The sequence below is a fragment of the Gadus macrocephalus genome, chromosome 19 (assembly GCF_031168955.1).
Source record: "Gadus macrocephalus chromosome 19, ASM3116895v1".
Classification (NCBI taxonomy): Eukaryota; Metazoa; Chordata; class Actinopteri; order Gadiformes; family Gadidae; genus Gadus; species Gadus macrocephalus.
Genome location: NC_082400.1, coordinates 8,001,684 through 8,027,070, shown reverse-complemented (window position 1 = coordinate 8,027,070; position 25,387 = coordinate 8,001,684). Strand labels below are relative to the sequence as shown.

The window sequence follows — 25,387 nt, the reverse complement described above, 5'->3', positions numbered from 1 at the left end:
CTGCTTTATAATATTAGGTAAGTGTGGTTAGTGTTCTCCCAATTTTATTGCAAATCATTGTAGTTCAGTCTTATGCTGGGAACTTGTTACATTTTTAGTCTATTGAATATGAGGAAAATATGAAGCTACGATAGTTACTGAAAGCCTGGATACCCAGTGTTATTGTCCATCAGAAAAAAAAAAGATTTAGATCATCAGTGTTCATTGTTTATGTGTGTCAAACAGACATACGGTGACATTTTCTCAATGCCATAGGCTGTTCTGCAGCTGCATCTTCTCAAAGCATGGTTGAGCACATCATATGTACTAGAAAGGTAGGGGTGTATGTCTTTTTGTATTTTAATGATGTAAGCCATATATATAAATAATAATAATACATTTAATTTAGAGGCGCCTTTCAAGACACCCAAGGTCACCTGGGTGACCTTGGGTGACCAAACATATACATAGATATATGTTTGCTGTGGGCCCACAGATCGCTGAATAATCTAGGGGCGTTGGGTTCTCTACACCAACAGAGAGATATGTTCACATTGTACTCAACATGTTCAATGAGAGCCCTTCATTATTAATTCATTAGTGCATAGCATACTTACAACTGAACATAGAATTGTCAATACTGCACATGGAATGGAAGTGGTCGACAGCACAAATGAACAGGTTAGTATCACATAGGATGTGTATATTGTGTGGTTTTATGTTGTATTGTTGTCGGGATGATCGGATTTCCCCCCTTGAGGGAGTCAATAAAATGCTATCTCATCTTACCTTATCTGATGTCTCAACCACCATTGGCCCTTTCAGGGTCTGGTAGCGATTGTATTCTGCCCAGCAGCATGGAGATACCCCATCAGCTATAGGAGCTCTAAATAGATCTGACCGGCAAGTCCGAAGGATGACAGTCCGGCACGGAGAAACAACATAGTCTACAGTCTTATATACTTGTTAACTCACTCATAGTCTAATGTTTCTGTATGTGCGTGTCATTTGTGTGTGTGTGTGTGTGTGTGTGTGTGTGTGTGTGTGTGTGTGTGTGTGTGTGTGTGTGTGTGTGTGTGTGTGTGTGTGTGTGTGTGTGTGTGTGTGTGTGTGTGCAGAAACTGAGAGTGAGAGCAACAGTGAGAGAAACAGAGCCTGAGAGTGAGAGAAACAGAGACAGATAGACCGAGAGAGAATAACCCAGAGAGATTAATAGAGAGAAAGTTGAAAAGAAAAAGGAAAAAAAGACTGCAGCAAAGAAGGCAAAACAACCCAGACAGAAAGGGCAAATTAATACACAAAATGTATAACCATAAATTGAACCACTTGTATATTATGGATATAGGCCGTCTAAGTGAAAACAAATCATCCACCCTCCCTTATTGCATTAGGAGCAAATCGGCCCACATTCCCCGTTCACCTGTTTCTCTTAGCAACACATGTCACTGTGGTGGAAGATAAGCACAGCTGCTTTTCAATTCAGCCATCACTTAAAGCTCCCTGAAGTCCACAGAGATCTTAACTGGAAGCTACCAAATCAACAGCTTACTCACAGGATAACAAACTGGATTGAGAGACATGCAAGGTATTTGTAAGGGGAAAAAAAGTGCATGCTATAGGAATTACACATTATAGACATGGCAACATTAGGCAAAGCATAAAAGTACGTAATAATAAAATAATAATAAATGAAATTTATATAGCGCTTAAAACGTAAAACTGCTTGAGATTATATATCTGTGTGATATGCTATTTTAGTTGGTTTTGGCAGGCTAAAATACTAAACTGTTATAAATGTTATTATATTATATTATATTATAATAATATATAACAATTGCACCTAACTAAACATAAAAATACCATTTCAAAAGTGTTTAAAATTCCACCTGTAATGCAAACTGGCATACTGTTGTTTTTTGTTGTTTTTTTGGACCAGCAGCAAACGCTGTGACTGAATGACGGCATTGTACTCAGACTATCGCCTTGGAGTCGGCCATCCAATCCCTCATTCCCCTCCTCCTCCTCCTCCTCCTCCTCTGTCGTGCGGTATAACACAAGGGGTCAGTCTGTCCGTACTCGACTTTGTTTACACTCAGTCCTGCACTAGAGAAAACGTTATGTAACCCTTCGCCCCAAATCAAATAGCGACGTTTAGAGCACCCACCATATACACAACCCCTCTCTCATACACAATGTGCACTGTCACTCATTTTCTTGAATTAGGTATATTATTTTGCATTGTTAAATCATCATCAATAGTAATGCTATCGCTATTGATATTCCAAAAACTAAACTTTTAGGTCCACTGTTATTTATTTTGGTGGATAAAATAAAACATACAAGCGGATAAAACCAACCCAAAAAACAAGGCCCTGAGTTTTCATAACGGGCCAGAAACGTTTTGTTTTTTGTTTTTTTGCTTAATGCATTTGATCCCACATCCCAGTGAGTAGCACCATAGGTTTATCTCGCTCCCACGCCCTCCGCTCCCTCCTCCCACTACAGCCGTGTTAATGCAACAGCCTCGGGGAGCGCCGAGTCCAGTCGCCGCTACCAGCCGCCATGCTGAGCAGAGAGACACACAGCAGAGAAACTTAACTTGTCAAAGCTCCTGCAACCACACGCCATCTATCGACTCTTTTGCACGGGACGAAGGATACATTGCATTGAGTCAATATCGGCTTCCCTTCCCTGTAAGTGTCCCTTTTTTGTCTTAGTTAGAGCTATATTTATCAACTTTGGTCCGCCCGTCCGTTTAGTCGGGTGCTCATGCGGTCCCGTCGGCTTGCAGACTCGGTGCTGCACTTGTTATATTGTGAGATTCCTAGTATAAAGACCGATTGGGTTGGGTGTTAGCAAATGCAGTCTGTTTTATAGTATTCACAATGCACGACTACTTGTAGACTAACATTTCTAGTAACATCGAGTGGGGAGCTTTACATTCAAATGGGATAAAATACTATTTAACGGGTTTTGGAAGGTATGCATTATGCCAATCACTTTCAAACTGAGAGTTGACATTTCATGTGGTTCTTTGTGCAACATTAATTTCGAAATATGGATTTGGAAAAAAAAAGTCTGGATCTTAAGTTGTTCAGTTTAGTGATTTCAAATCACTGATTTCTAGGGGCAAGTATGTTGCTGCAGAGGACATAGTGGGGCTCCTATCAATGGCGTTTATCAATCGACGGAGCTTTCCTTCTTCGAATAATTTAGACTATATTCAAAGCATAAACGTTTTCAGCGTATCGTCTTAGTTTGCTAAAAAACTTCAAACGAACTGCACTGGTGTGGCCAGCAATGATTATTACTCAATCAAATATAATATGATTGATTATGATTTTTGTTAACAAGAGAATGTAGGGATGTTCTCCCTCTCCAAGCGTGTGTTGCAGCTGCGGATAATCGGTGCACAATCGTAAATCTTTCACCTGTCCTGTCCAGTCAGAGTTTAATAACCTCTACATTCTTTTCTGCCGTGAGGAAATGATGCCACCTTGGTTCCTAAACACACTTGATGGTCAATATTGCGTCGAGCAATGTTGAGCTGTGGCAGCCTAACCACGAGAATCCGCTCAGAAATATTCCAGAGATTATGGCATAACAGCTGCTATGAGTGCACGGCCCTGCTTTCTCCACGTCTTTAGAACGTGATTAATTAGTGACTGCTGTCCAAATGCTGCCACACTGAAAGTTAAAGAACCTAGCTGGAACTGTGTCTCAGAATCCATCCACCTCCTTGCATAGAAAGACTGGGAGACAGACGACCAACCCATATGTGCTTGTGCCACTGTCTCTAATAAATGGGCTACAGCTGGTCCATCCAACCCTTCCCTCTCTTTAAGGGGGCCCTCAAAGTGTTTATTATTGCAGCCTACCCACTACCACAACCAAGTTCCCTTCCATAGGTCCTTGGACAGACCGTGTCCTATAAGGCATGGGGCAGGCATCCGGGACATGTTGATGCAATGGCCCGTTGGCACTGGGGTAGGAATCAGGACATGCCACTAGTCCCTCAGGCGGGGGGGGGGGGCGACAAGTCGAGACAGGATATTGCTGTGATGTGTTGCCCCCGCCCACCCCACCCCATGGCCAATCTGCGGACCACTGAACGGATTGCAGTCTAGTCGTGAACTTGATGTCCTTCAGGGGAACCATTGTATCTGGGTGTCCCTTGTTTTGACGGTTTCGTGCCCGTGTCTGTTTATTCTCAGTATGTTCGAAGTGAAATTTGTGTGTCCAAGTTGCATTTTGACCATGCTTAACCTGAAGTCCATACAAGTATGTAAAAGTTGATTTGACTTCAAAGTTGGCATTGATGGTGGGATCACACCATCAATGGTTTACTAACTGCCACCTTGAAGAGCTTAGGCCAATCTGCGGACCACTGAACGGATTGCAGTCCAGTCGTGAACTTGATGTCCTTCAGGGGAACCATTGTATCTGGGTGTCCCTTGTTTTGACGGTTTCGTGCCCGTGTCTGTTTATTCTCAGTATGTTCGAAGTGAAATTTGTGTGTCCAAGTTGCATTTTGACCATGCTTAACCTGAAGTCCATACAAGTATGTAAAAGTTGATTTGACTTCAAAGTTGGCATTGATGGTGGGATCACACCATCAATGGTTTACTAACTGCCACCTTGAAGAGCTTAGGCCAATCTGCGGACCACTGAACGGATTGCAGTCCAGTCGTGAACTTGATGTCCTTCAGGGGAACCATTGTATCTGGGTGTCCCTTGTTTTGACGGTTTCGTGCCCGTGTCTGTTTATTCTCAGTATGTTCGAAGTGAAATTTGTGTGTCCAAGTTGCATTTTGACCATGCTTAACCTGAAGTCCATACAAGTATGTAAAAGTTGATTTGACTTCAAAGTTGGCATTGATGGTGGGATCACACCATCAATGGTTTACTAACTGCCACCTTGAAGAGCTTAGAGAACTCGCTGCTTAGAGAAGGGACAATTGACAAATTGACGATGTCTAGATGGATAGAGTAAAGCACCCTATTAATCAAAACCTATAATAAAGTACGCACAAGAGAAGATGATTATATGATAGCTAATTGAACAAAGGGTTCTCTGTTTCATCTTTTTGGTCTTTGATGAGTCAGTCTGTGAAACTTGATGTTTGGGAAAAAACTCTGATAATGTCGTCACCATTGGATACATAGTCACTTTATTTACATGGACTTCCACCAGAAGAAGGCAAGGTTATTGCTGTTTTATCTCATTTTAACATGGCATATGAAACATCTACCATTGAGGAGATGGCAAAAAAAACACACGCTTTTGTCACATTCTAAGGACTTTTACATTCTGTTAATAAATCAACCGTGGCACACTTTTTAAATAATAACACATTTACTAGTTATGAATCACGCCTTTTCATATTTTCAACATTGTTCGGCCCTGGTGGAGTGGAACGGTGAAAAATGTGTTTACCCCTTTGGCACATGGTAATCAAATTAACTATGTAAAGTTCAGTAACCAGTTCAAATGCTCTCGTTTTCACAACCATTGAAAGCACAAGACTTGCATGTCTTGGTCGAAATAGCCAGAGATACTATTCCTGGTAGGGAACTTGCATAAGCATGCTCGTTTGCGTTTTACATGACCCCCATTGTTATGATCTATAATCCAATTGAAATGGTTTGGAAAGGGGTTTCAAATCAGGAACTGAAAAGACGCCTTGTTTCAAACTGTCAAACAGAAATGGTTCCCTCCTTTTCTATTTATTTTTTGAACACAAGTTGATTATCTTGACGTCTAGTTTATTTTGGTTACAGCAAAGGCCATGCATCGTAATAGAATTGAAGGTTAACATACAACCCACTACTGTCGGACTTGTTTCTCGGCAAGCACTCCAGTTTTAGAGTGGCCTTGACTGTGAGGGCCGCTCTCCTGCTGGGTGGCGCACTGTAAGAGATCCTCCTCGTCTGACCTTTACCATCACACGCGGATAGCAGCCATTGTTCTCCAACCTCCTCCACCGATTAACAATTCTGATTAACCTGATTCTTTCACCCCCCCCCCCCCCCCCCCCCAAGTACATAAGCGTCCTATCCTCTTACTTTCTCTCTAATACCCGAGCTACCCAAGGCACTGGACACATCACGCCACCTTTCAGGATCTTCAACACTTTTTATGTTTTATCAGTTCCTATCAGTTCGCTGTAAGTACAAAACCCGCAGGTATTTCGTCGGAGCCGACATGAAGCCATCAGTCGCTCAGTGTCTATGGTAATGTGGGCCCGGGGGCCAGGAGCCCGTGGAGGCTGTTGCTGTCCATTGTGCTGCGGTGTGAGTCACGGAGCATTACAATGCAGAGGACCATTGTCTGTTATCTCAGATGATGAGGACTCTGGGACGACCCCTTTCCAAATGAACGCCTCAAAAGCCACACCCTGGTAAACCAGCCCCTGGCCACGTTTGGATCAGTCCTGGGAGTTGAGCGCAGTGTTGTGTATAGCCATAATATTTAAAGTGGACCTATGTTTTGATATAGATATAAACAGAATGGATTGCGGGTATTTGATGCTTTCTGTTAGGTCAACCTGCGTTTATCACAGCCAATAGCATTGCTAATAAGTGGGGAAACTTTGAATGCGTACAAAGGTATAAAATAGTGTACTTTTTGTGTAGGCAGCCATGATGAATGCGCTAACAGATGGTTTTATCAAAGTTTCAGTTTCTCAGATATGAGAAATGCAAAACTTAAATTGTATATGATTTCAAATGCGAAGGCCACTATACCGTTGGAAAGCACTGCACCTTTTTAAAAGAGTGAGTACTGTGCACAATGTTAAACTTTCAGAAATTGTCAGCTTCTTTTTCCTTCCCCTGGGGTGAAACCTTTTGCGATTTTGAATTGTAAAGCAGCGAACCACCTTCTGCTGCACAGCGTCAAACGTTACCTGAAGGGACAGCTGTGGTTAGATCTAGAATGCGTCTCTATATCCACCCTTGGTCCACACACACACACACACACACGCGCGTAAACACACCGTCTGACCGCAGCTCAGTGGCCATCCCCTATATTCTAGTGGAGATGGAGCGAGGGGCGGGGGGGGGGGGGCATCCATCCCTATAACAATAGACACACTCACTCACATGCACACACAAACCTCCCCCCATCTCCCATCACCCCTCCCCCTCTCTTGAAGAAACATGTGGCTTTGACGCCTTCCAGAGGCACCATCTCGGCACTGGCGTTTTCCTTTTCCCAGCTTGTGTGTGAAGGAAGGGGAGAAGAGAAGAGCCATATTCTCCTCTTTTGTCAACGTTTATCTTAGCACACGGGTTTGGGATGAAATGAGCAGCCGGCCAGAGGCATATGCTAGCGTGGTCAGAAGTCTCTCTCTCCTCCCTCTCTTCCTCCTTCCTCTTATTTCAAAATGCAGTCTCCTTTTGATCTCAAAGGTTACGCTGGCGGATCGGTACTTGGAAGGAGGCGGGCACTTTAAATGAGGGGAGTGTGTGGGTGTGAGTGTGTGTGTGTGTGTGTGGGAGAAGAGACAGACCAATGCACGACTAGGAAGCAGATTTCATCACGGTGGCGGTTGTCTGGTGGCGGAGGACCGGGGGCTGGTTTGTCATGAGAGCCAGCAGGCTGTGAGGATACTGACACCCATTGTGCAGCACCATTTGGACGGCAGATCTAAGGCTGTGAAGGAGCTCTGGACCTTTTACCTTTCTGTCTCTTTTCTTTTTATTCAACCGTTTGTGACTGTGACTCTGAATATGGTAAGGTTTGATACGTTGTGAATGAAATCAAGGGTGGATGTGGGTGAGTGTGTTGTCAAGAACAAGAGGGGGAAAAGGTTTTTTTTTGTTCCTGCAGCTCTGCTCTAGATGGGTTGTTCACGTTACTGTGAACTTGTGCCCATACTATTTTTACCCAATTGTGCATCTAGGCGTTGAATAATTCAGAGCTGTGGAGGGATGGCCGTCATCCTCTGGCTGCGGCAGATAGTTTGGGTGCACTTGGCTTGTTTATGTGAGAGGACAGTTTTTATAATTGCCTATTTATAATCTTTACAACGCAGAAACGAAAAATGTATTTGATTGGATGATTGGATTCAATTGACTTATTTGGTAGTGATGAATGTCAGTTGTTTTATTGTTTGACATTCAGTGGAATTCATATTTTGCCTTGGGGTGTAATTGCAAATTACCTTTTTTAAAAAAAGGAACGCAAGGTTCCATAACTTGGAATGCAGCCTTTCACATCGTCTGTTGTTGTTGCCCCAAATATTGCAGTGGAACCAGCCCACTCGTGCTATTTGTTGTGGGAACACGGCGCTTGGAAGGTAGATCAAAGCAGTCCAGACACTTAAAAGGGAGCGGTGCTTTTCCCTCAAAGGAGTCCGACCCCTGGCAGCGATGTGGCCACCCCGCCTTGACATCCATTTAGATCCTCGTTGTGTAGCTCTAACGACTAGCTACTACTAGCTACTAATGACAGTGGTGGTCTTAAGGCTTCACAGCAAACCTGCGTCCTGGCTTTTTAAAATTGGATCAATGAATGTATTTTTGCCATGTCAGCATTTCCCAGGGTCTTTGTCTAGGTAGCGCTAACGTGTACACTGCGCTAGGTGTCAAGTTTGTTGACATACCAGAGAACCCTTATAATGATTTACGGCCCCGAAAGGTGTTTCCATGAGCATGCTGAAGCCCATTTTGATCACCTCGGCAAAGCCGGGTTCTCCAAAAGGGAAAGGAACACGGCATCCCTTCTGGGAACAGGGAAACATGGGAGGGACATGTTTGTGAGCGACGGTCTGGCTGGGGTGGTCGGAGGTCCACATCATGAGGCAGCATCGAACACGAGTGCTTTTTTGTGTCCTTGTATGTCATGCCATGATGTTTGCTAAACAGACCTATTGTGCACTTGTGTGGAATAGTTTGCATCGCCACCTTCCCGTGAGGCTGTTGAAATGAGACGAGCCAAACCATGGATCGAAGTGTTCCCTTCTAAGATGTTGGACCATTTCCCCCTCTTTGGTGTATTCTACCCTATAAAGCTACAACGATGGGCGTATCCGTTTTCCCACAGTGATGCAATTCACCACTTTAGAAAATTCAAATAAAACCTCTTTTTAAATGTGTGGACGGTGATTATTTTGGTGGTGTCAGGCTATTTGTTATGCTGCCTGCCAAAAAAAATAATTTGAAGAAGGTGTTTTCTATGCTCAGTCGATCTGACGTAAACCGAAGCCAGCATACAAAGGAACTGTAATCACGACAGGCCAACATAAGCATTGAGCAAAGATAATACACACACCAGTGCAATGCAAGTGACAAGTCTACCTGAAAATGGGAGACCTTTTTTTATTTTTTGAACTGTAGAATAATTGGAGAGGGGATGGAAGACAGCTAGACAACCCCCATCCAGACGAACTGCCGCTGGCGTGTGTCTGTTTCTGGAAAGACCTTTTCCCCCTTCGTGAAGAGGGAAAAAAGGTTCAGGAGCCTCCTGAACCTAACCTCATTGTTTTTTTCCATAAAGCAATGAAGCAATCACTATTGAAAATGCATTGAAACCCTGAGGCCCTTTTTTAATTGTCTTCTCTGCATCCTAAATTGGAAAACCAAACCATTCACCCGAATCTCGTGTCTGCTATGTGAGAAAGCGAAGGCAGAATAAAATGGATTTGGTCTGATAGAATAACGTAATACTGTAATAATCCTATATAGGATGGATGAGCTGCTACGCTAACGCTGTTTAACTGCCAGTCAAAAGGATTCTGTTGAGTAGAAGGGATTTTTTTTCCAAATCAGAACGCCAGACCGCAACAAGGATATATCTGCAGTTTGGTATGAAATCCCAAATATGCTCCCACAGATCCATCCAATATTAGATTTCTGCTGCAGACATCAGTGTTTCCTGCAGTGTTTGGGGAAATTACAGTGATGCATCTACCGTGTGTGCTTTTTAGGAAACTGGAAGGCTTTTTTCAGATTCCTACAGTTGTGTGTATTAGGTCTTATCTAGTCTATTGGGACCAAAGCGTCTGCTGCTAAATAATTAAACCTAAGTATATTTATCGGATATGTATTATGCATGCATTGTTTCAGGGCATCTAGATGGATTAAAACATGCTTAGTAACCTAGCGGTTGGCCCAACCCCTTGTCATTGCTACTTAACCCACATAACCTCCTGTGGCGGTAATTAGATTTGAAGAGATTCATAAAGCCAGCGTTGCCATTCTCCTCTCTCCGCTAGCGAACCGCACTTGTTGTTGCGCTCCATTTGTACCAGCTAGCTAGCTGACTGGCTGGCTGGTGTGTCGGTTTCCCCGGTAACCATGGCAATAAAATCCCCATTCCCTGAGCGTTGATTGTGAGCAAGTCAGGCATATCTGCAGAGTTCGCCCTGGTGCCCGGTCCTTGCAATGGCTCAATCCAATGGTTCTTTTGTGTGGAGACTCTCCATTGTTCACAGTTGCCACCTTGTTAAAATAAGTGGTGCAGGGTGCTCTGTGTCCCGAACAGGCCCGGGCAGACCCGCAGACATGGGGGGTCCTGCATTCACTCGTTTGTTCAATCGGTTTCTGGGCTATGAGACTGATTAAATGGATAAATTGAATCATAGATTCGTAGACATGATTATTTTTTTTTTTTTTGGACAATAGTTTCAAATCTTGTGTTTCAAATACATTTGGTTAACTTTAAGTTAAGCTTGAGGCTTTATCTAGAATTGTTTACTATCGTTTTTGAACTATAGTTCCAACTTTTTTTTCGAATGCGAGTCAGACCTCCGGTCATTGCTGCTTGTCTTTTATAAATGCCATCCTGTTCAATTAGTGTCAAGATGGTCATTTTTGTTTTGGTCTCCTACAGAACACTGCTGTGACGGTCGCTCCGGGCCTCACCATCCCCACACCTCAGTGACAACCACCTCGGGCCTTTAAATGAACCCATACTCGCTCGCTGAAGCCATGACAGACAAGTAAGTGGCTCCTCTTGAGTGTTTGTGTGTTGGTGTTGTGTATTTTCTTTCTTCTTCCGGCCCCCTACTTCTGACAGAAAGCCCCCACTGTACTCGCCCACTTCTGTTCCGCGTGAAGTAAGAAGATAATGGCGGTCGGAAAACAAATGTTTCTCGGTGATCGCCCTGGTGTGTGTGTGTGTGTGTGTGTGTGTGTGTGTGTGTGTGTGTGTCATGGGGGGAGTCAGGTTTTCTGATAGTGGCAGAGAAAGCCAAGCTTGGCTGGGGGTTGGTACGAACACTTTGTCACTCCCAAGATGTCTTCCAGTCGCACCAAGGGCTGATTAGCATTCCGGTTTGCAGTGCTGGAATGTTAGATCTTCTGCTGCTACACACCGGTTGTTGTTTTTTACCCGCCCATAAGATGTTTTAGAAGCCGATGCCAACCAAACCAGCCACACCTCGTTTCTATTCCTCCTTTGTGACTTTCTGGTTCTTATCTCAATGTGTCTTGATTCGGTTTACTTGTTATTTTTAATCGTGGGGGATGTATTTTCTGGTGGTTTTGTGAAGCCCTGCTTCCAGCTCAGTTTTCTATTTGTCCTTCTAATGGCACTGTCCATGCCGCGCATCGTTGGCAATGGACACATTTGAAAAGCTTTTTGGTTAATAGTTGACCTGCGCTGTTACTGATATAGAGTGAGTGTGTGTGTGTGTGTGTGTGTGTGTGTGTGTGTGTGTATGTATTTATATGTATATATACATGCATGTTCTTCACCATGGGGTGTGTGCGTGAGCAGCAGGTGTATCCTGTGCATTGCCCCCTTGCCTGTCGGGCCACGGCAGCGCGCCCTTTCGGTGCGCTGCCGTGCCCAATGATTAGCCAGCCCGCGCCGTGCCAGCGAGGCCTACTGTGTATACAACACATACCAGCGCCGCCGACGCACCTGTTCACCCTCTCTGGAGCGGGGGGGACGCTGCTGAAAGGCGAGCGCTGGCCTCCCTCCGCCCCGCCACAGTGGGGGGATATTACATGACAACACGGGGCTCAGGGCAGTGTATTTTTATGAACCCCCCCCTGCTCAAAGCCAGCAAAGACCAGCAGACCGCTTCTTTAAGGGGTTCATCGAGGTTTTCCTACATGGAACCATTTTCCTTGCTTGCCGTGATCGTTTTTTTGTGTGTTTGGGAATGTTTCAATTGTTACCCCCGAACCGAAGCCTGTTTTGTATTCGAAGCGCTGTGTGGATTCGTGGCAGTTTCTATGTAAGTAATGATGCTGTTGACAAGGCGTACCACCCCCCCCCCCCCCCCCCCAATGCCGCTGTGGTATCCTAGCAACTGGGACGGGGGTAGAGATGGGGGGTGGGTGGGGGGGGGAGAAAGGGTTGTCAGAGTTTGGGGGTAGAGTTGGGGTAGAGAGGGGGGTTCATTTGTGCGTTGCTTGCACTAGTCCAAGTTTTAGCGGGGGAGGTTGGTGAGGGGGGGGGGGGAGAGCGATGGAGAAGAATGATGAATGTTATTTTGTAAGGAAGTGAGGGAGAAGTTGAAGGACCCCCCCCCCCCCCCCCCCCCCCCCCCCCAAACCCACCAGTGACAGCAAACAAAGCCCCCCTCGCCATGTGACTACTTGAGATTCATACAGAGCAAGGAGCCGGCTCTGCTCCCCACACATCTTCGTTCTTGTGCACACATCGCGGGCCCCATTCTCCCCCACCCCTGCCCCGGCCGCATTACTCAATGTATAACGTTCCCTCCGGTCGTACCTCTGGACGACACTGTCTTCCCAGATACAAAGTTCAGACAGAGCCTTGTTCGAGAGATGCCTTTAAAGTGTTCAGCCTTGTAGGTTACAGCGTACACTAAGCCGTTCTTTTGCAATCCTTTATTCAGTAAAAGAAATGGAACGGCACCCGGAAAAATGTCCGAAACACTGGCTGTGTTCAAACACGGATATTAGCCCCCTCCCTCTCCCTGCTGGAGGAGACTTAATCTTGGGGTCGCGAGGGGGTTGCATGACCCTTACCGGAATGGCCAGCAGTCCCACTGATGAGTCGTCGTCCCCCCTTCCCAGTATGCATCCGGCCACTTAGTGTATCCGTGTCAGCCGTCCATAGCTCTGCATGTCTGCTGTATCCATGTCAGCCATCGGGGTGCCGCACCCCCACCCCATAGCCCCATATAGCCCCAGCCCCTCTAGTCATCAACAACCCCCCCCCCCCCCCCCCCCCCCCCCTTATACCTGTCAGTCCGGCGCAACTGATCCATTTCCAATTGGAAAAGTGTCCACTTGAGCTTTGGACTGAGCTCCTGTAGCCCAACATAATCTATTATCCATTAAAAGACAGCTCTGAGCTCTGGGCTCTGGGCTCCCGGCGGCTGGGCCTGGCAGGGGCGGGATTTACAGCAAACAGTTTGGAGTCGCACGGCCCCATCCGACGAGAACAAAGTCTGACAAACTGTTAATCGGACATCTGTTGCCCTTCCTACTGCGGCCTTCATCGTTCAGCGGACACTTGGTTAATCAAGGCCGACAAGAGTTCTGTACCCCCCCCCCCCCTCATGTCCGTATGTCCGCCATCGGCACTGGGGACCTGGAGTGTCATTGTGTTTGTTGTGGTTGGTGAGGTTGAGGAAGGAGGGGGTGTGTTTGAGGAAGGAAAGAGCCAATACCCTTGACACCTTTGTCCTTCCCCATCAGTCATCGGTCTGAAAGTCTGTCCACCCCGTGACATCGGCACTTCCTCTGCCCTCCTAACCGCCGCGCCCTGTCCGATGTGTCACTATAGGGCGAGGCGTGGAGGTCACTGCCAAACCCCCAAACCCCAACCCATGCGGGACGCCTAACTCAATAGAGACATCTGATGTGCTGCTGTCAGCTGGGTTGGGGGATGGGGTAGGGGGCTTGTGTGGGAGGGTCACTATACCACAAAAATGCTATACGGGCTGTCAACGTTTTTGGGTGTTTTTTGCGAGAGTTAAAAAGAGTGTCAATCAGAGCGTTTCCTTTCGGATGTCGTCGGGCTGGACGGCGACCTATGACCTTTGGGTCGTCAATCTTAGGGCGCAGTCTTGTCTGCAGTGTTTCGTTGTTCCTTTTGAAAGGACGACAGGAGGAAGCGAGTTGTCTTGATGTGCATGTCTACGTGTTGTTCATTTGTGTGCGTGTTGGGTCCGAGATGGGGTTGCAGCGGGCTCCTCTCCGTTGGGTCTTTGTGTGGCTGACTGTGATAAAGTGGCTTCAGGATGTAATCAGCAGACATGCCTCTTGACCTTGAGTTGAATAAACTGTATCGCAGGTCATGGGAAGCCTAAAAAAAACCATTGTCAAGTGTTGTGTTGTTAATTTCACTCCGTAGACACTTCACTCAGACTTATAACTGAGGGAGTAAGAACAAATAATTGTTACAATCGCAATTGTAGTGACTGCGAAAAGGAACTAAAAGTGCCTCTCAAACAAGTTTCCAAATAAGTGTAGTTGTAGTAGGGGCAATGGGAATCCAAAAACTTCCAAACCTTCCATTGATATTAGCTTAAAACGCCCTTATTTACGAACCCACACTTCAGATGACTTACTCCATTACATCGCGCAAGAACGAGGACAGATGCATATTTGAAGAGTTTTCTATTTTAATTACTAGCTCTCAACTGTGATTGGGTGAATCAACTCATGACATCCTTAGTTCTTTGTTGCAGTGGAAAGGGGGAATGGGGAAGGGGTGGGTTGTACAGAGATGTACCTCACCAGGGATATGCTAATGAAACGTCGTGTTTGGGGTTGATTTGGGTGACCTGGATATTGGCTGTCTGGCAGATTGTTTCCCTGTCAGTGGAGAATGGTGATGGTTAAAATGGGGTCCCAACGTACAGTCTGTCAGTTGACCGGCTTTTTATACTCATAAATAATGCATATTAGGTACAACTGTTAAGTTACAGCCGGCCTTCTGTTCTTTCTGTGCCATAACTTTGCAATAGGGTATTGTGTACGTTTTTTTGTGTGTATGTATTGTGGATTTTATATTCCTATTTCTATAGATGCATATATTTTCACATACAAAACCATTCCACGAAGTTTAAAACCACCAATGTTCACAAATTATATAGATTAGTGTGTCCATTTGTGGTTTTAAACTGTGTGGAATGGTTTCTTTCAATGCCAATTCAAGTCTTTTCTTTCTGCTAACGGTGACTACTGCCAGGCCTCCATAGAGTCAGTACGCTCATAAAGGGGGGGAATTAATGCAGTCTTCACCGTTTATATTCTTTAATTTCAGCAAAGGGGGAACCCTCTTAAGGCTTGACTTTATAAAAGTTGACCGACTGCAAGTGAGAATGAATGGGAACCCAGCCATCTGTTGCTATGGCAATAAGAGGATTCCCTCTAATGTTTAATCCTGTTTCCTTTACAATGAAAGACATATTGTACGCCCGTTGGAACCTGATACTGCACAACCCTTTCCTGTTTTCTTCGAACTGCCGGGATAAGTGAAGATGGTCATGGGAACAAACTTCATAAGCGCTTATTAAAAATTCCTCTACTAAGCAGTGACTCACTTTGGACAACCTAGTATTATATTGTGTGTTTTTTTTTTAATTAGAAAATAGTATACGACGTTAACGGAAAGTTCCAGGCCTCCAGTGTCAGTCAACTCGTGTGATTCGAGACCTCTCCCCCCCCCCCCCCCCCACCCCACCAGCTTGGAGGAACTGCTTGTTCCCTCGTAACGACCTGTTGGAAGATCACGGTGTCCACACCAGGGTGTTGGTGTGGTTGGGGGGGTGCTCAGAGGTCATTCAGTCAGATGCCATTAACATGGCAGCCATTATGTCCGCTTTGGTTTGGAAAGGGCACGTGAAACCCTTGGATTAAGTTGGTTCGATTTCCGAAAAGATATGTTGGTTTTGCAATAAGTGTCTTATAACTGGGTGTGCGTGTGTATGGGTGATGGTGTGTGTGTGTGTGTGTCTGTGTCATGCAATGTGAACTGTGATTTGTTTATGGCGAGCTTGCCCTAACCATGTTCTTGTGACTTCGGTCTGCAACACACACACTCACTCACACACATGCACTCGCATATCTTGTCTGACCTCTCCGTCTCTCTTCCCTCCTATCTCTCCCCCCCCCCCCCCCCCCCTCCCCCCCAACCCACGTAGCCTGAGGATTTTATAATTGTCTCCAGAGGAAACGCGCCGTGACTTGGTAAGGACCCGCAGGTCAGACTTTCTCCGCCTGCTGCCTGCTCGCATGCGACCACAGTAATGCTGCATGCTTGCACGGTGCTCCTGCCTCGCCAAAGCTCCGCCCTTTTTTATTAATTTCTCCATTTTATTGTCCCCGATTATGTTGGCACACCTGGGCTTTTGCTGCTGGAACTAAATGATTATGATTGGTGGGCATGTCGGGCATGATTTCCCTTCTTTTGGTTTTGGCTTTTGTTGACGAGTAATCTGATCAATTTATGTTTTTGCACAGTTTCTTTTTAATCCTGGTTTTCCCTTGTGTTCTTCTCGTTTACACTTGTTAAAGGTGACTTTTATGAACGGCAAATGATGTCTTCATGATTGAAATCGAATCAATGCTCAAATGTTTTTCACTTGCTGCTTTTTTGGTTGTCTTTTCTTGTCATGATGTAAGGCTTGTAAGGCTTTACCAATGACCGTCTCCATCAACATCTCATTGGTTTAATCAGGTCTGAAGTGGTTCCCATTACAATTATGTACCAATCTTTCTTCCCTAACAAGGTCAACAGGAATCCAAACTATTTGTAGATCTCATTACAGGGGTTGCCAACGTGGTGTTTCACCCCACTATCCCACACAGTAAATAGGCAAAATCGGTGTTTTCCATGCAAGTGTGAGTGTGTGTGTGTGTGTGTCTGCCAAAAGGAGGGCAACCCATTTGAAGTGTTGTGGCAGCCAGTGTGTGATGGACCGAGTTCTCACACACCGAGCCCCACACCCCGGCTCCCCCCCCCCCCCCCCCCCCCCCCCCCCCCCCCCCCCCCCCCCCCCCCCCCAACGCTCTGGTTTTGTCCCCGCTTCCCAAATTCACCACCATGAAATTGGTGCCTGCTAGGAGCAGTTTGGGAGAGAAAGGGGAACCCTGAAAAAAAGCGTTCCTTAATGGCACGCTTGTGAGAACATATAGCACGGGGGATCATTTAAAGTCGCTGAGGGGTGGCAAATGGTTGCTATTGTCGTCGGAACATCTACCTGTTTATCTTTCGAGCGTTCACAGCACGCCCTATAAATAAAAGCTTACAGCGTTCAGGTTTTATTTGTTGCCGTATTACCCGTGACCAGTGGAGGAAAAACATAACAATCTGGTGCTGTGAGCCCCCCCCCCCCCCCCCCCCCCCCCCCCGCCAGCACCTGGTCCTTGACTTGTTGCCTTTCAGGAGATTACCAGCCGCTTCTCTTTCATTTAGCCACAGCGGACCACACGGCAGTCCACAGGCTTTCTGGGGAGGAACTCGGAGCCCTGAAATAGCAGGCCGAGTGTACGTAGCGACGGCGCTTTAATGTCACGCTGTAGCTTGAAGGAGACTGCATTAAGTGCACGGCTCACCCCACTGGCAACGAGTCCCCACTGGGCGTTCAATGTTTCCTTTTTCTTTTATAGGACTATATACGAGCGACATAATAAAATGAGTTTGATGCGTTGTGCTAAAGTACTATGGTTATGGTCACGGGCTGTGGCTGGCTATGTCCAGTTTTAATGGGTATTTCCAGTTTATATATCGGAGAGTATATGCATTTTCTTTGGGCGGCACATTATGTAATCATGTAATTAGTTCTTACAAAAGAGAGCGGTCTCTATTGTGTGTTTGTTATTCCCATGAGGCTTGACGGTTTCCCCTGAGGCTTGGCTGTCGCATCAGTTCCCAGATCAGATCTCAATAGTAAAAATTCCCAAACGTGGGAATGTCTAATCAAGAGTAGCAGGACACCGTAACGTTTTTAAATTGGGGCCTACTGGAGCACATTGACATCCAGGACTTCGGGGCCACACCGTACCGCACCCCGCTTCAAGCGCCGTTTATTTGTGCGTATGTTTATAGGATTATTTTTATTTTCTACCTCTCTCAAAGGCCATGTGATCGAGAGGGAAAGGGTGTGTTGTGATTTTCTCAAAAGCTCCCCGTCGCGGGCACTAAATATACCCTTTACAGGAGCGGACCCGTCATTTGCCTGTTTGCTGTGGCTGGCTGAGGTTCCCTCTGTTAGCCAGACTTGGCCCCCTGAGAAACCCAGTGATTATAGAGCCCGGCTCCCCTCTCACGGCCCCTGTGTTGTGTTGGTTTGCCGTCGCACACGCTAGCCCTCTCCATCATAGTCTGACCGTTGGTTGTCACTGGTAGTGCTGGGGCTGTTTAGGATTTACACTAAGTAAAATAAACATGCATGGCCAAAAAATTAGCAGAGCTTAATATATTTTGGCTATAGTCCTGGTTCAGTGATTTTCTCTGGTTTGTTTTTGTTTTTCATTCAACTGGAGTCCATGTAACTTGTACAGTACTTCATCGCTGTGTGTGAGGTCTGTGAGTGCCTCACAGACCTTTCACAAACCCCAAGGAAAATCTAAGGACCAAACCGTGAAATATTTGACATAATCTGGATTTGTATCGATGGTTAGGATTGAAATTGGTGTTGAATTGACACGTATTAAATTAAATATTGCTAAACTCCATAGAAGTTTTTCTGTAATTGTATTAATGACTTCAAAGGGGTGTGTGTGTGTGTGTGTGTGTGTGTGTGTGTGTGTGTGTGTGTGTGTGTGTGTGTGTGTGTGTGTGTGTGTGTGTGTGTGTGTGTGTGTGTGTGTGTGTGTGTGTGTGTGTGTGTGTGTGTGTGTGACTGTGTGTGTGTGCAGCTGTTGACTCAACAGGATTTCTCTTTCTTTAGCTGTCAACATGTGGTTTTGCAGTAATCACCAAAACGTGACGTCTGACTTTTATTTTTGATCTCGTGCAGAAATATGAGATTATCCTAATATCGTTTTCAACACTCTCGACACGCAGACACATTAACCTCATAAATCCTTTGTATCCAGACTGTTTTCATGTACCCTGTCATTCCTATTTTAGATCTGACACTGTATATCTTTCGTTTCTTTATTTGATATCCTCTACAGTTGGGTTTAGAGGAAATGAACCAGAGGCAGGGTGAAGGATTCAGTGTATTCTCTTAACATCCACATTACACCATGACACATAACTAGGATGTTAAACTGACTCTGTGGGTGTAAAGGGGACATAAGACAGGAGACATCTGGTGAGGAAAAAACTGGCGGTTAGCCTAATGCTTAACGTATGATCCATCATAAGACGGATACAGCTGGCAATATTTTATTTTAAGCTTTTTAGTATTATTATTATCATCACTGTCCGACATATAAGAGGGGATTCAAACCACAGTCATTTTTGCTCTGAACTCGTGGAGCCAGCATGTGACATCCTATGCGTGTCTGTCACATCTGTAGCCAAATGTCCCCTCAGCTAATGCTAGCCCTGGAAGAGACATCTGTCCCCAACACAGAGCTATTCAGCCGGACTCTGACGGCTCTCTGTATTGTCACACACACACACGCACACACACACACACACACACACACACACACACACACACACACACACACACACACACACCCCCCCCACCCCCCCCCGCCCGCCTATGACTCCAGATGAGGGTGCCTGGGTGTGGGGAGGGGGTGAAAGCTGTATCTACTGGCTGCCCTGCTGAGTGCCTGTTCAGTGTGTGTGGAAACAGCTGGTCATTCTCCAATTAGATTGAGAAAGTTTTTAAGGACAACAGTCGCTGTAACTTTATAATTATGAACGCAGGAACTCCCTTCACTTGTGTAACATCAATGGGTCAAAAAGTCACATTAAGGGTTTCTACCGTGGACTGAACTGGAGATGTTGCGGGGGGAAAAGGAAGTGGACGATTCAGTCATCAGGCGTGGTTTTATTTTGGGTGTTGGCTTGACCAAACACACATGAACCATATGTGTTATATTTTCCAAACCATATACTATATGTGATGATGAGCTGTTGCGGATGTGAAGTCCTTATCATAGAGATTTGTTATTATGTGTGATAGGCCTACATTGACCGTGACTAGTGAGCACCAGCAACCATAGTAACCTAAAATTCAAGGTAAAATCCAGCTTCACTTACCTCCCTTTAAACATGTGATTTGATATCCAGCGTTATTTTGATTAGCATTTGACTTACTATTCGTGTATACAAAGCCGCACCGAAACACAGACGCTCTCTCTCACACACTCACACAAACACTCGGACTCAGAATCTCCCCTTACAAGCCTCTCCCCCCTCCCCGCCCCTCCCCCTCCCCCGCCCTCCATCCCTCGTCCAGGCCCAGGCGCCCTGCCAGCGTCTGTGCCCGGTTAGCCGCGCTAGTGCTGGGAGCTCCAGGGCCCCCGAGCAGGTGTCGGCCTCCCGGCCCGGCCAGAGGAGCTCAGAGTAGGGGGCAGCACAAAGGGCTCAAAGAGACGTGCCAGCACGGTTACCGTCTTCAATGTCCCAGGCCCTGTGGGGCCGGCCACTCCACCGCGTCGGAGCGTCGGGCTAGCCGCCAGGGGCCCTTTACACATGCCCCTGTCACCCCGCTCTGCTCTGCTCTTTAAGGGGCCAAGAGGAGATGGTCAGACACGTCCACAAGCGGTTTAATGGTTTGGCTTTGTGGCTGCCAAGTCTTTAACATTCGGGGATTCAGACGGGGTTTCTTTGACGCTCGCACACCGGCGGGCTATATTGTGGCCATATGCCTGACGTATGCTGTGATATGTAGGAGGTGTGTGTTTGTGTGCGTGTGCACATGGGGGATCTTTTCCTTTGGCGCACGCTCCCATCTACATCTCCTTTGGCCTTTTGTGGTCTCTTTAAAGCGCTGCCCTGTGCTCTGGGCTTGGCTGGCGGCTAAGCTGGCCTGGCATTTAAGATTGGCAAGCCTGGAAGAGAACGGGACGGGGAGGGACAGCGAGAGAAGTGATGTCTTTCCATTCCTTTTCATTCTCATTCTTCCCTCCTCGTCTCTGTCCATTGTCCCCCTCACTGTGTTGCGGGGATGATGCGGATGAGGGGAGGGGAGGGGAGGGGAGGGAGGGAGGGAGAGAGAGAGAAAGGGAGGGTGGGTAAGAAGAGAGTGCAGAATTCCCTTGTTGCCGGGGTAACAATGGCTCCTTATGTAGCTGACCTGCTTCTTTTTTGAAGGGGGGAAAAGGCCGGCGAGAGTTGTAAAGTTGCTCTCGCATTCAATTGGCCCTGCTCTGGATTTCCTCACAAAAAATACTGTTGGTTCGATTCAAATTTTAAATAGTCAATAAAATACTGTTTGTAAAACACTTGGTAAAATTCAGTTGATAATAATCATAAGGTATTTTACCATTTCGTTTTTACATCTGATCCTAGTATTGTCGGAGAGCGATCAGGATTCACCCAGGAGGGTATATCCCCCTAGTTCTCTCTTTTTTTTCAACCAATCAATATTCAATTTGCATTTTTTTCTTCCTCTGCCCTCCAGCTGTGGCATCGTTGTTATCGATCTGTCTGACGGGATGTATGATAATGAAGCGTTGCATGCTGGGCTATCTCATTACGAGGACCCGCTCTATAATGGTGTCACTGGGTCACCCAGTCGGTAGGCCACGGTGATTTATGCGGTCTTTTAATTCAGGAGGACGGTTTATGTAATCCATGTGGCGAGACCGAAAGCGAAAACGCCGACGAATAGGCTGTTTGTAACCAAAACCTGTTTTGTGGAATGCTGTGGTGAGTGGAACACGACTCCTTGCAGATGACAAGGATAGCAATGATTTAGATGAGTTGTTCTTTATAGAGCGCATCACACCAAAATAATGAGTGTTTTGTGATAATTAGCAATTACTTTATTTTATCCCGAAAGTGTTTTTTTAAAGAGGCCCAGGCCCCGTAGTAAGATGTGGGTTGTTCGGCAGTACCAGTAAAACCTGTTCAAGCACTCGTATCGTTTTCCCATACCGATGTCGGAGGTGAGAACCACACTTGCCTGCTGGCACAAAGGCTGCACCTTACTTTACTGTGACACCACTACAAAAAATGCACCGTCCTAGTACACAATTCCACAAAGAACTTAAGTTCACTCATAATCTCACGTGAATTGACTGATGAGGGAAAGAGAGGGAGGAAGCAGAGATGGACAGGGCTTTTCTCAGAGCACCTCCCTCTTCCCAACCCTGTCTTCACATGGGAGGAAAAGCATCCTTTCAATTGCATTAGGCCACCTAATAACCTTCATGTTGTTTACCTAATGGCATTTATGTCTACTTAACGACGTTAAACCAAGCATACGGAAAAAGCCACCTAGAGTGAGTCAATGTTACAATGACATTTCCTCTCCACGGTCTTGAAACAGACCGAGAGGTTTTTGTTTTGGTATACGGCTTTGCAGACTGTCTGCCCTATACATATGAGGAGATTTTGAGAGGGTTTTGGTATTCGGCTTAGCAGACTGTCTGCCCTACACACATGTGGTGCATAGCGAAGCTAGGGAGGGAGACGGAGATTTAAATATTTTACACCGTTACACTTTGGCTGAAAGGTCTGCTGCCATTTTGGGGCTTATTTTGTTGCTGACCACAAAACAAGGATATTTTTGTGTGGGAGGACCCAGTCAATGTTTAAGTCCAAATCCCCCCCCCGAATATTTTGTTTATCCACATGAATGCTTTGGCTGGACAAAGCATGATTTCATGTGTTCTAGTTGTAGAACAGCTTTGTTTTCTGTTTTCATAAATTGTATTTTGTTTAATATGTTGGCAGAGAATTGAAATCCATAAATATGTGCTAAAAAACCTTCCATTTGCCATTCCTTTAATCAAATGCATAAATAACACACCATAACCCCTGTCTGTGATGTATGATTTAGGTTATAGAGTTATAGATGACTCCTAGTTCTCTGGTTGGCTGTGACATGCTGTCCTCAGTACAGCTTATCTGTGAGGTGAGAACTGTCGATAGCCAGGAGATGCTGCTACGAAACGTTCCGTCCATTGACTCATGGGCTGGAACGCCGCATCTGATAAGACCCAGTGGCCATCAGCTCTGTCACCACCGTGGCGAGGAGATGGAAGGCTGTTCTCCTGCTATGCCCGCCTCTGCGCTTCAGTCCTTTCTGATGTCGACCTCACGTTGGTGTCTTTAAAGATCATACTTTATTACCTTCTTCGTTTCCTGTCACAGGAGATGCCTATTAGTCACCGGTTCAAAACGGTATATCTGCATTCCGACGTGTTTTGTGTTGCTGTCTGTGAACGAATACCGGAAAGCCAGAGCATCTTGCTGTTATCATCTGTTCAGGTCAGTTCTTTTGTTAGTCAAATGCACAACATAAAAGGCAAGCAGTCAAAGCTGGCAATAAAAAATATTTTTTTTTGCATTGAAGCTTTTTTTTAAGCTCTCCTTAACAATGCAAAAAATGAAAAGTAGTGCAAGAGTAAATAGAGCAGCAACAAATAATTTAAATAAAACTAGAATAAATGTATTCTAGTTTTATTAGGGTTTATTAGGGATCTTAGGTTTAAGAGTTCAAGAGTCTTGTGGTGTTCGGAAAGAATTTGTTCTTGAGCCTGGTGTTTCGTGTCCTGGTGCTCCGATACCGTCTTCCTGACGGTAGCAGAGTGAACAGTTTCTGGCTAGGGTGGCTGTGGTCCGTGGTTTGACTTAACCTACGGTGGTTCTTCATCGGGTCTTGTTCTTTCTCAAAGTCTTTCTCAGAAGAATCGCTTCTTCTGAGTAATCCCCCCCCCCCCCCCCCTCCCCCATTTTTAATTACTTAAATCGAGAACAACACAGTCTTTGTTTCCCTAAGCTTTCCCGCCGTTCTCCAGCGCTTTGTTTGAGGTTACCTGGCTGAACAACTGTTCAGGTTGTGTGTAGCGTTTGTGTGTTTGTGCTGCAGGGTGTGTCCATCTGCATCGCATGTCCACCGGGAGGGTATTTGTGGAGGTCTTAACGAGGGCGGGAGCTGAGTCACGCGCATTAATTATTTTGATTAGGATCAGCTGGTGGTTTTAAGGTTACCTATTAAAGACCTTGAATTGTTTTGACGCAGGGGGGCGGTTTAATATTTCATCCGGTATACGTTCTCCGGCTTAGCCTGTGTTTTGCTTGTTTTTTTTGCAACACTTTTATGATTATTTTTTTTAGTACCGCTCATGACCGGCTCAACTATCCGGGTAAAGAAATGTGAAAACAAGGCTCTTAGGTGTCCATCCGCACGCTTTCATCTGATGAGACCCGCGATTAAGGCCTCAACCGGCGGCCCACACAATCAAAAGAAAGGAAGAGAATCCTGTCACGTGTTGGTGTTCACGGCGTGTGCTTGTGTGTGTGTGTTGCAGAGGGAACCTGACGGTGCCCAGGTTAGCAGAGTCCAACATGGGCCTGGGAGTGCTGGGCGTGTTCCTGGGCCTCCTTCTGGAGGTCTCCAGCCACGGGCCCCACAGCGGGCCCCGCACCACCTGGAAGCACCAAGGTAACCAACAACAACCTTTTACCGTCGTTCTCTTGGCTCGTCTGTTTGTTTCATGTTTTCCAGTAAGGCTTCTTTGGGCTCTAAGGAAAGCGCTTTTGGGCTTTTCAAACTGTGTTTTTTGAAGTATAGGCGCAAAGGAATGTTGCTGGGAGTAATAGTGGTTTGGTCGTTGTTTAGGCATTACTTTTTTGAATTATTAGTCAATGTGTGGAGACATTGTTGTGTCTGAAACTGCCACAGCTGTTATAATGCGAGACATGGCTGTAATGAGCCTCGGGTACCGATTGCACATTTATTTAGGATTTGACATTACTATAACTCTCGAGTCCCCTAAAACAAATGTTTTAGGTCAATTTTTTTTAAGATGTAGTTAGAATATATAATTGTTACTCGGTTATAACTTAAATCATCTTAATTTTAACAATATATACAAAATACCAAATCAAATTGCACCCTCAAATGTCTGGATTGTGGCTCATCAACCACTTAACACAGGCTGAACTATAAACTTGTACGCTTGTATTATTGTGACATTTTTCATTGGGCAGAATATCTTCTATATTCCCTGAGACCATACTCCTCTTCCTGCTTGAAACTTTGAACACCAAGTCTTTGTTTTCTTGTAAGCAGCAACTTAAGTAGCTCCACTGAATCTTTCACACAGACACACCCTCACACACCCTCTCTTTCACCCTCTCTGGAGGGAAGCGTCTTTTCTTCTCTCTCGCTCATTCACTGAGGCGTTCGGGGCAGGTGTTTAGTTTTGGTCGACATGCCGTTTCTGTTGAGGCGCAACCTGAGCTGCTTTGCACCTGGTGGCAAGACACACACACATACTGAGGGACACATACACAAACACGCACACACACACATACACAGAGACGGACACACACACACGTACACTGTTCTTGATGAGGCCTTGGATAGTATACATAGTAACACACAGG

At 45.8% G+C, this 25,387-nt stretch overlaps 1 protein-coding gene across 1 annotated transcript in view; it reads left to right on the top strand.

Annotated features, from left to right (window-relative positions):
- Nucleotides 1–2,496: 2,496 nt before the first annotated feature.
- Nucleotides 2,497–25,387, top strand: part of LOC132447456 (semaphorin-4D-like) — a 34,549-nt gene continuing 11,658 nt past the window's right edge. Inside the window, exons 1-3 of the mRNA XM_060038250.1 lie at nt 2,497–2,672; nt 10,817–10,925; nt 24,307–24,440. Coding sequence (XP_059894233.1) covers nt 10,888–10,925; nt 24,307–24,440 — 172 coding nt within the window. The 5' untranslated portion in view covers nt 2,497–2,672; nt 10,817–10,887. The remainder of the gene's footprint in view (nt 2,673–10,816; nt 10,926–24,306; nt 24,441–25,387) is intronic.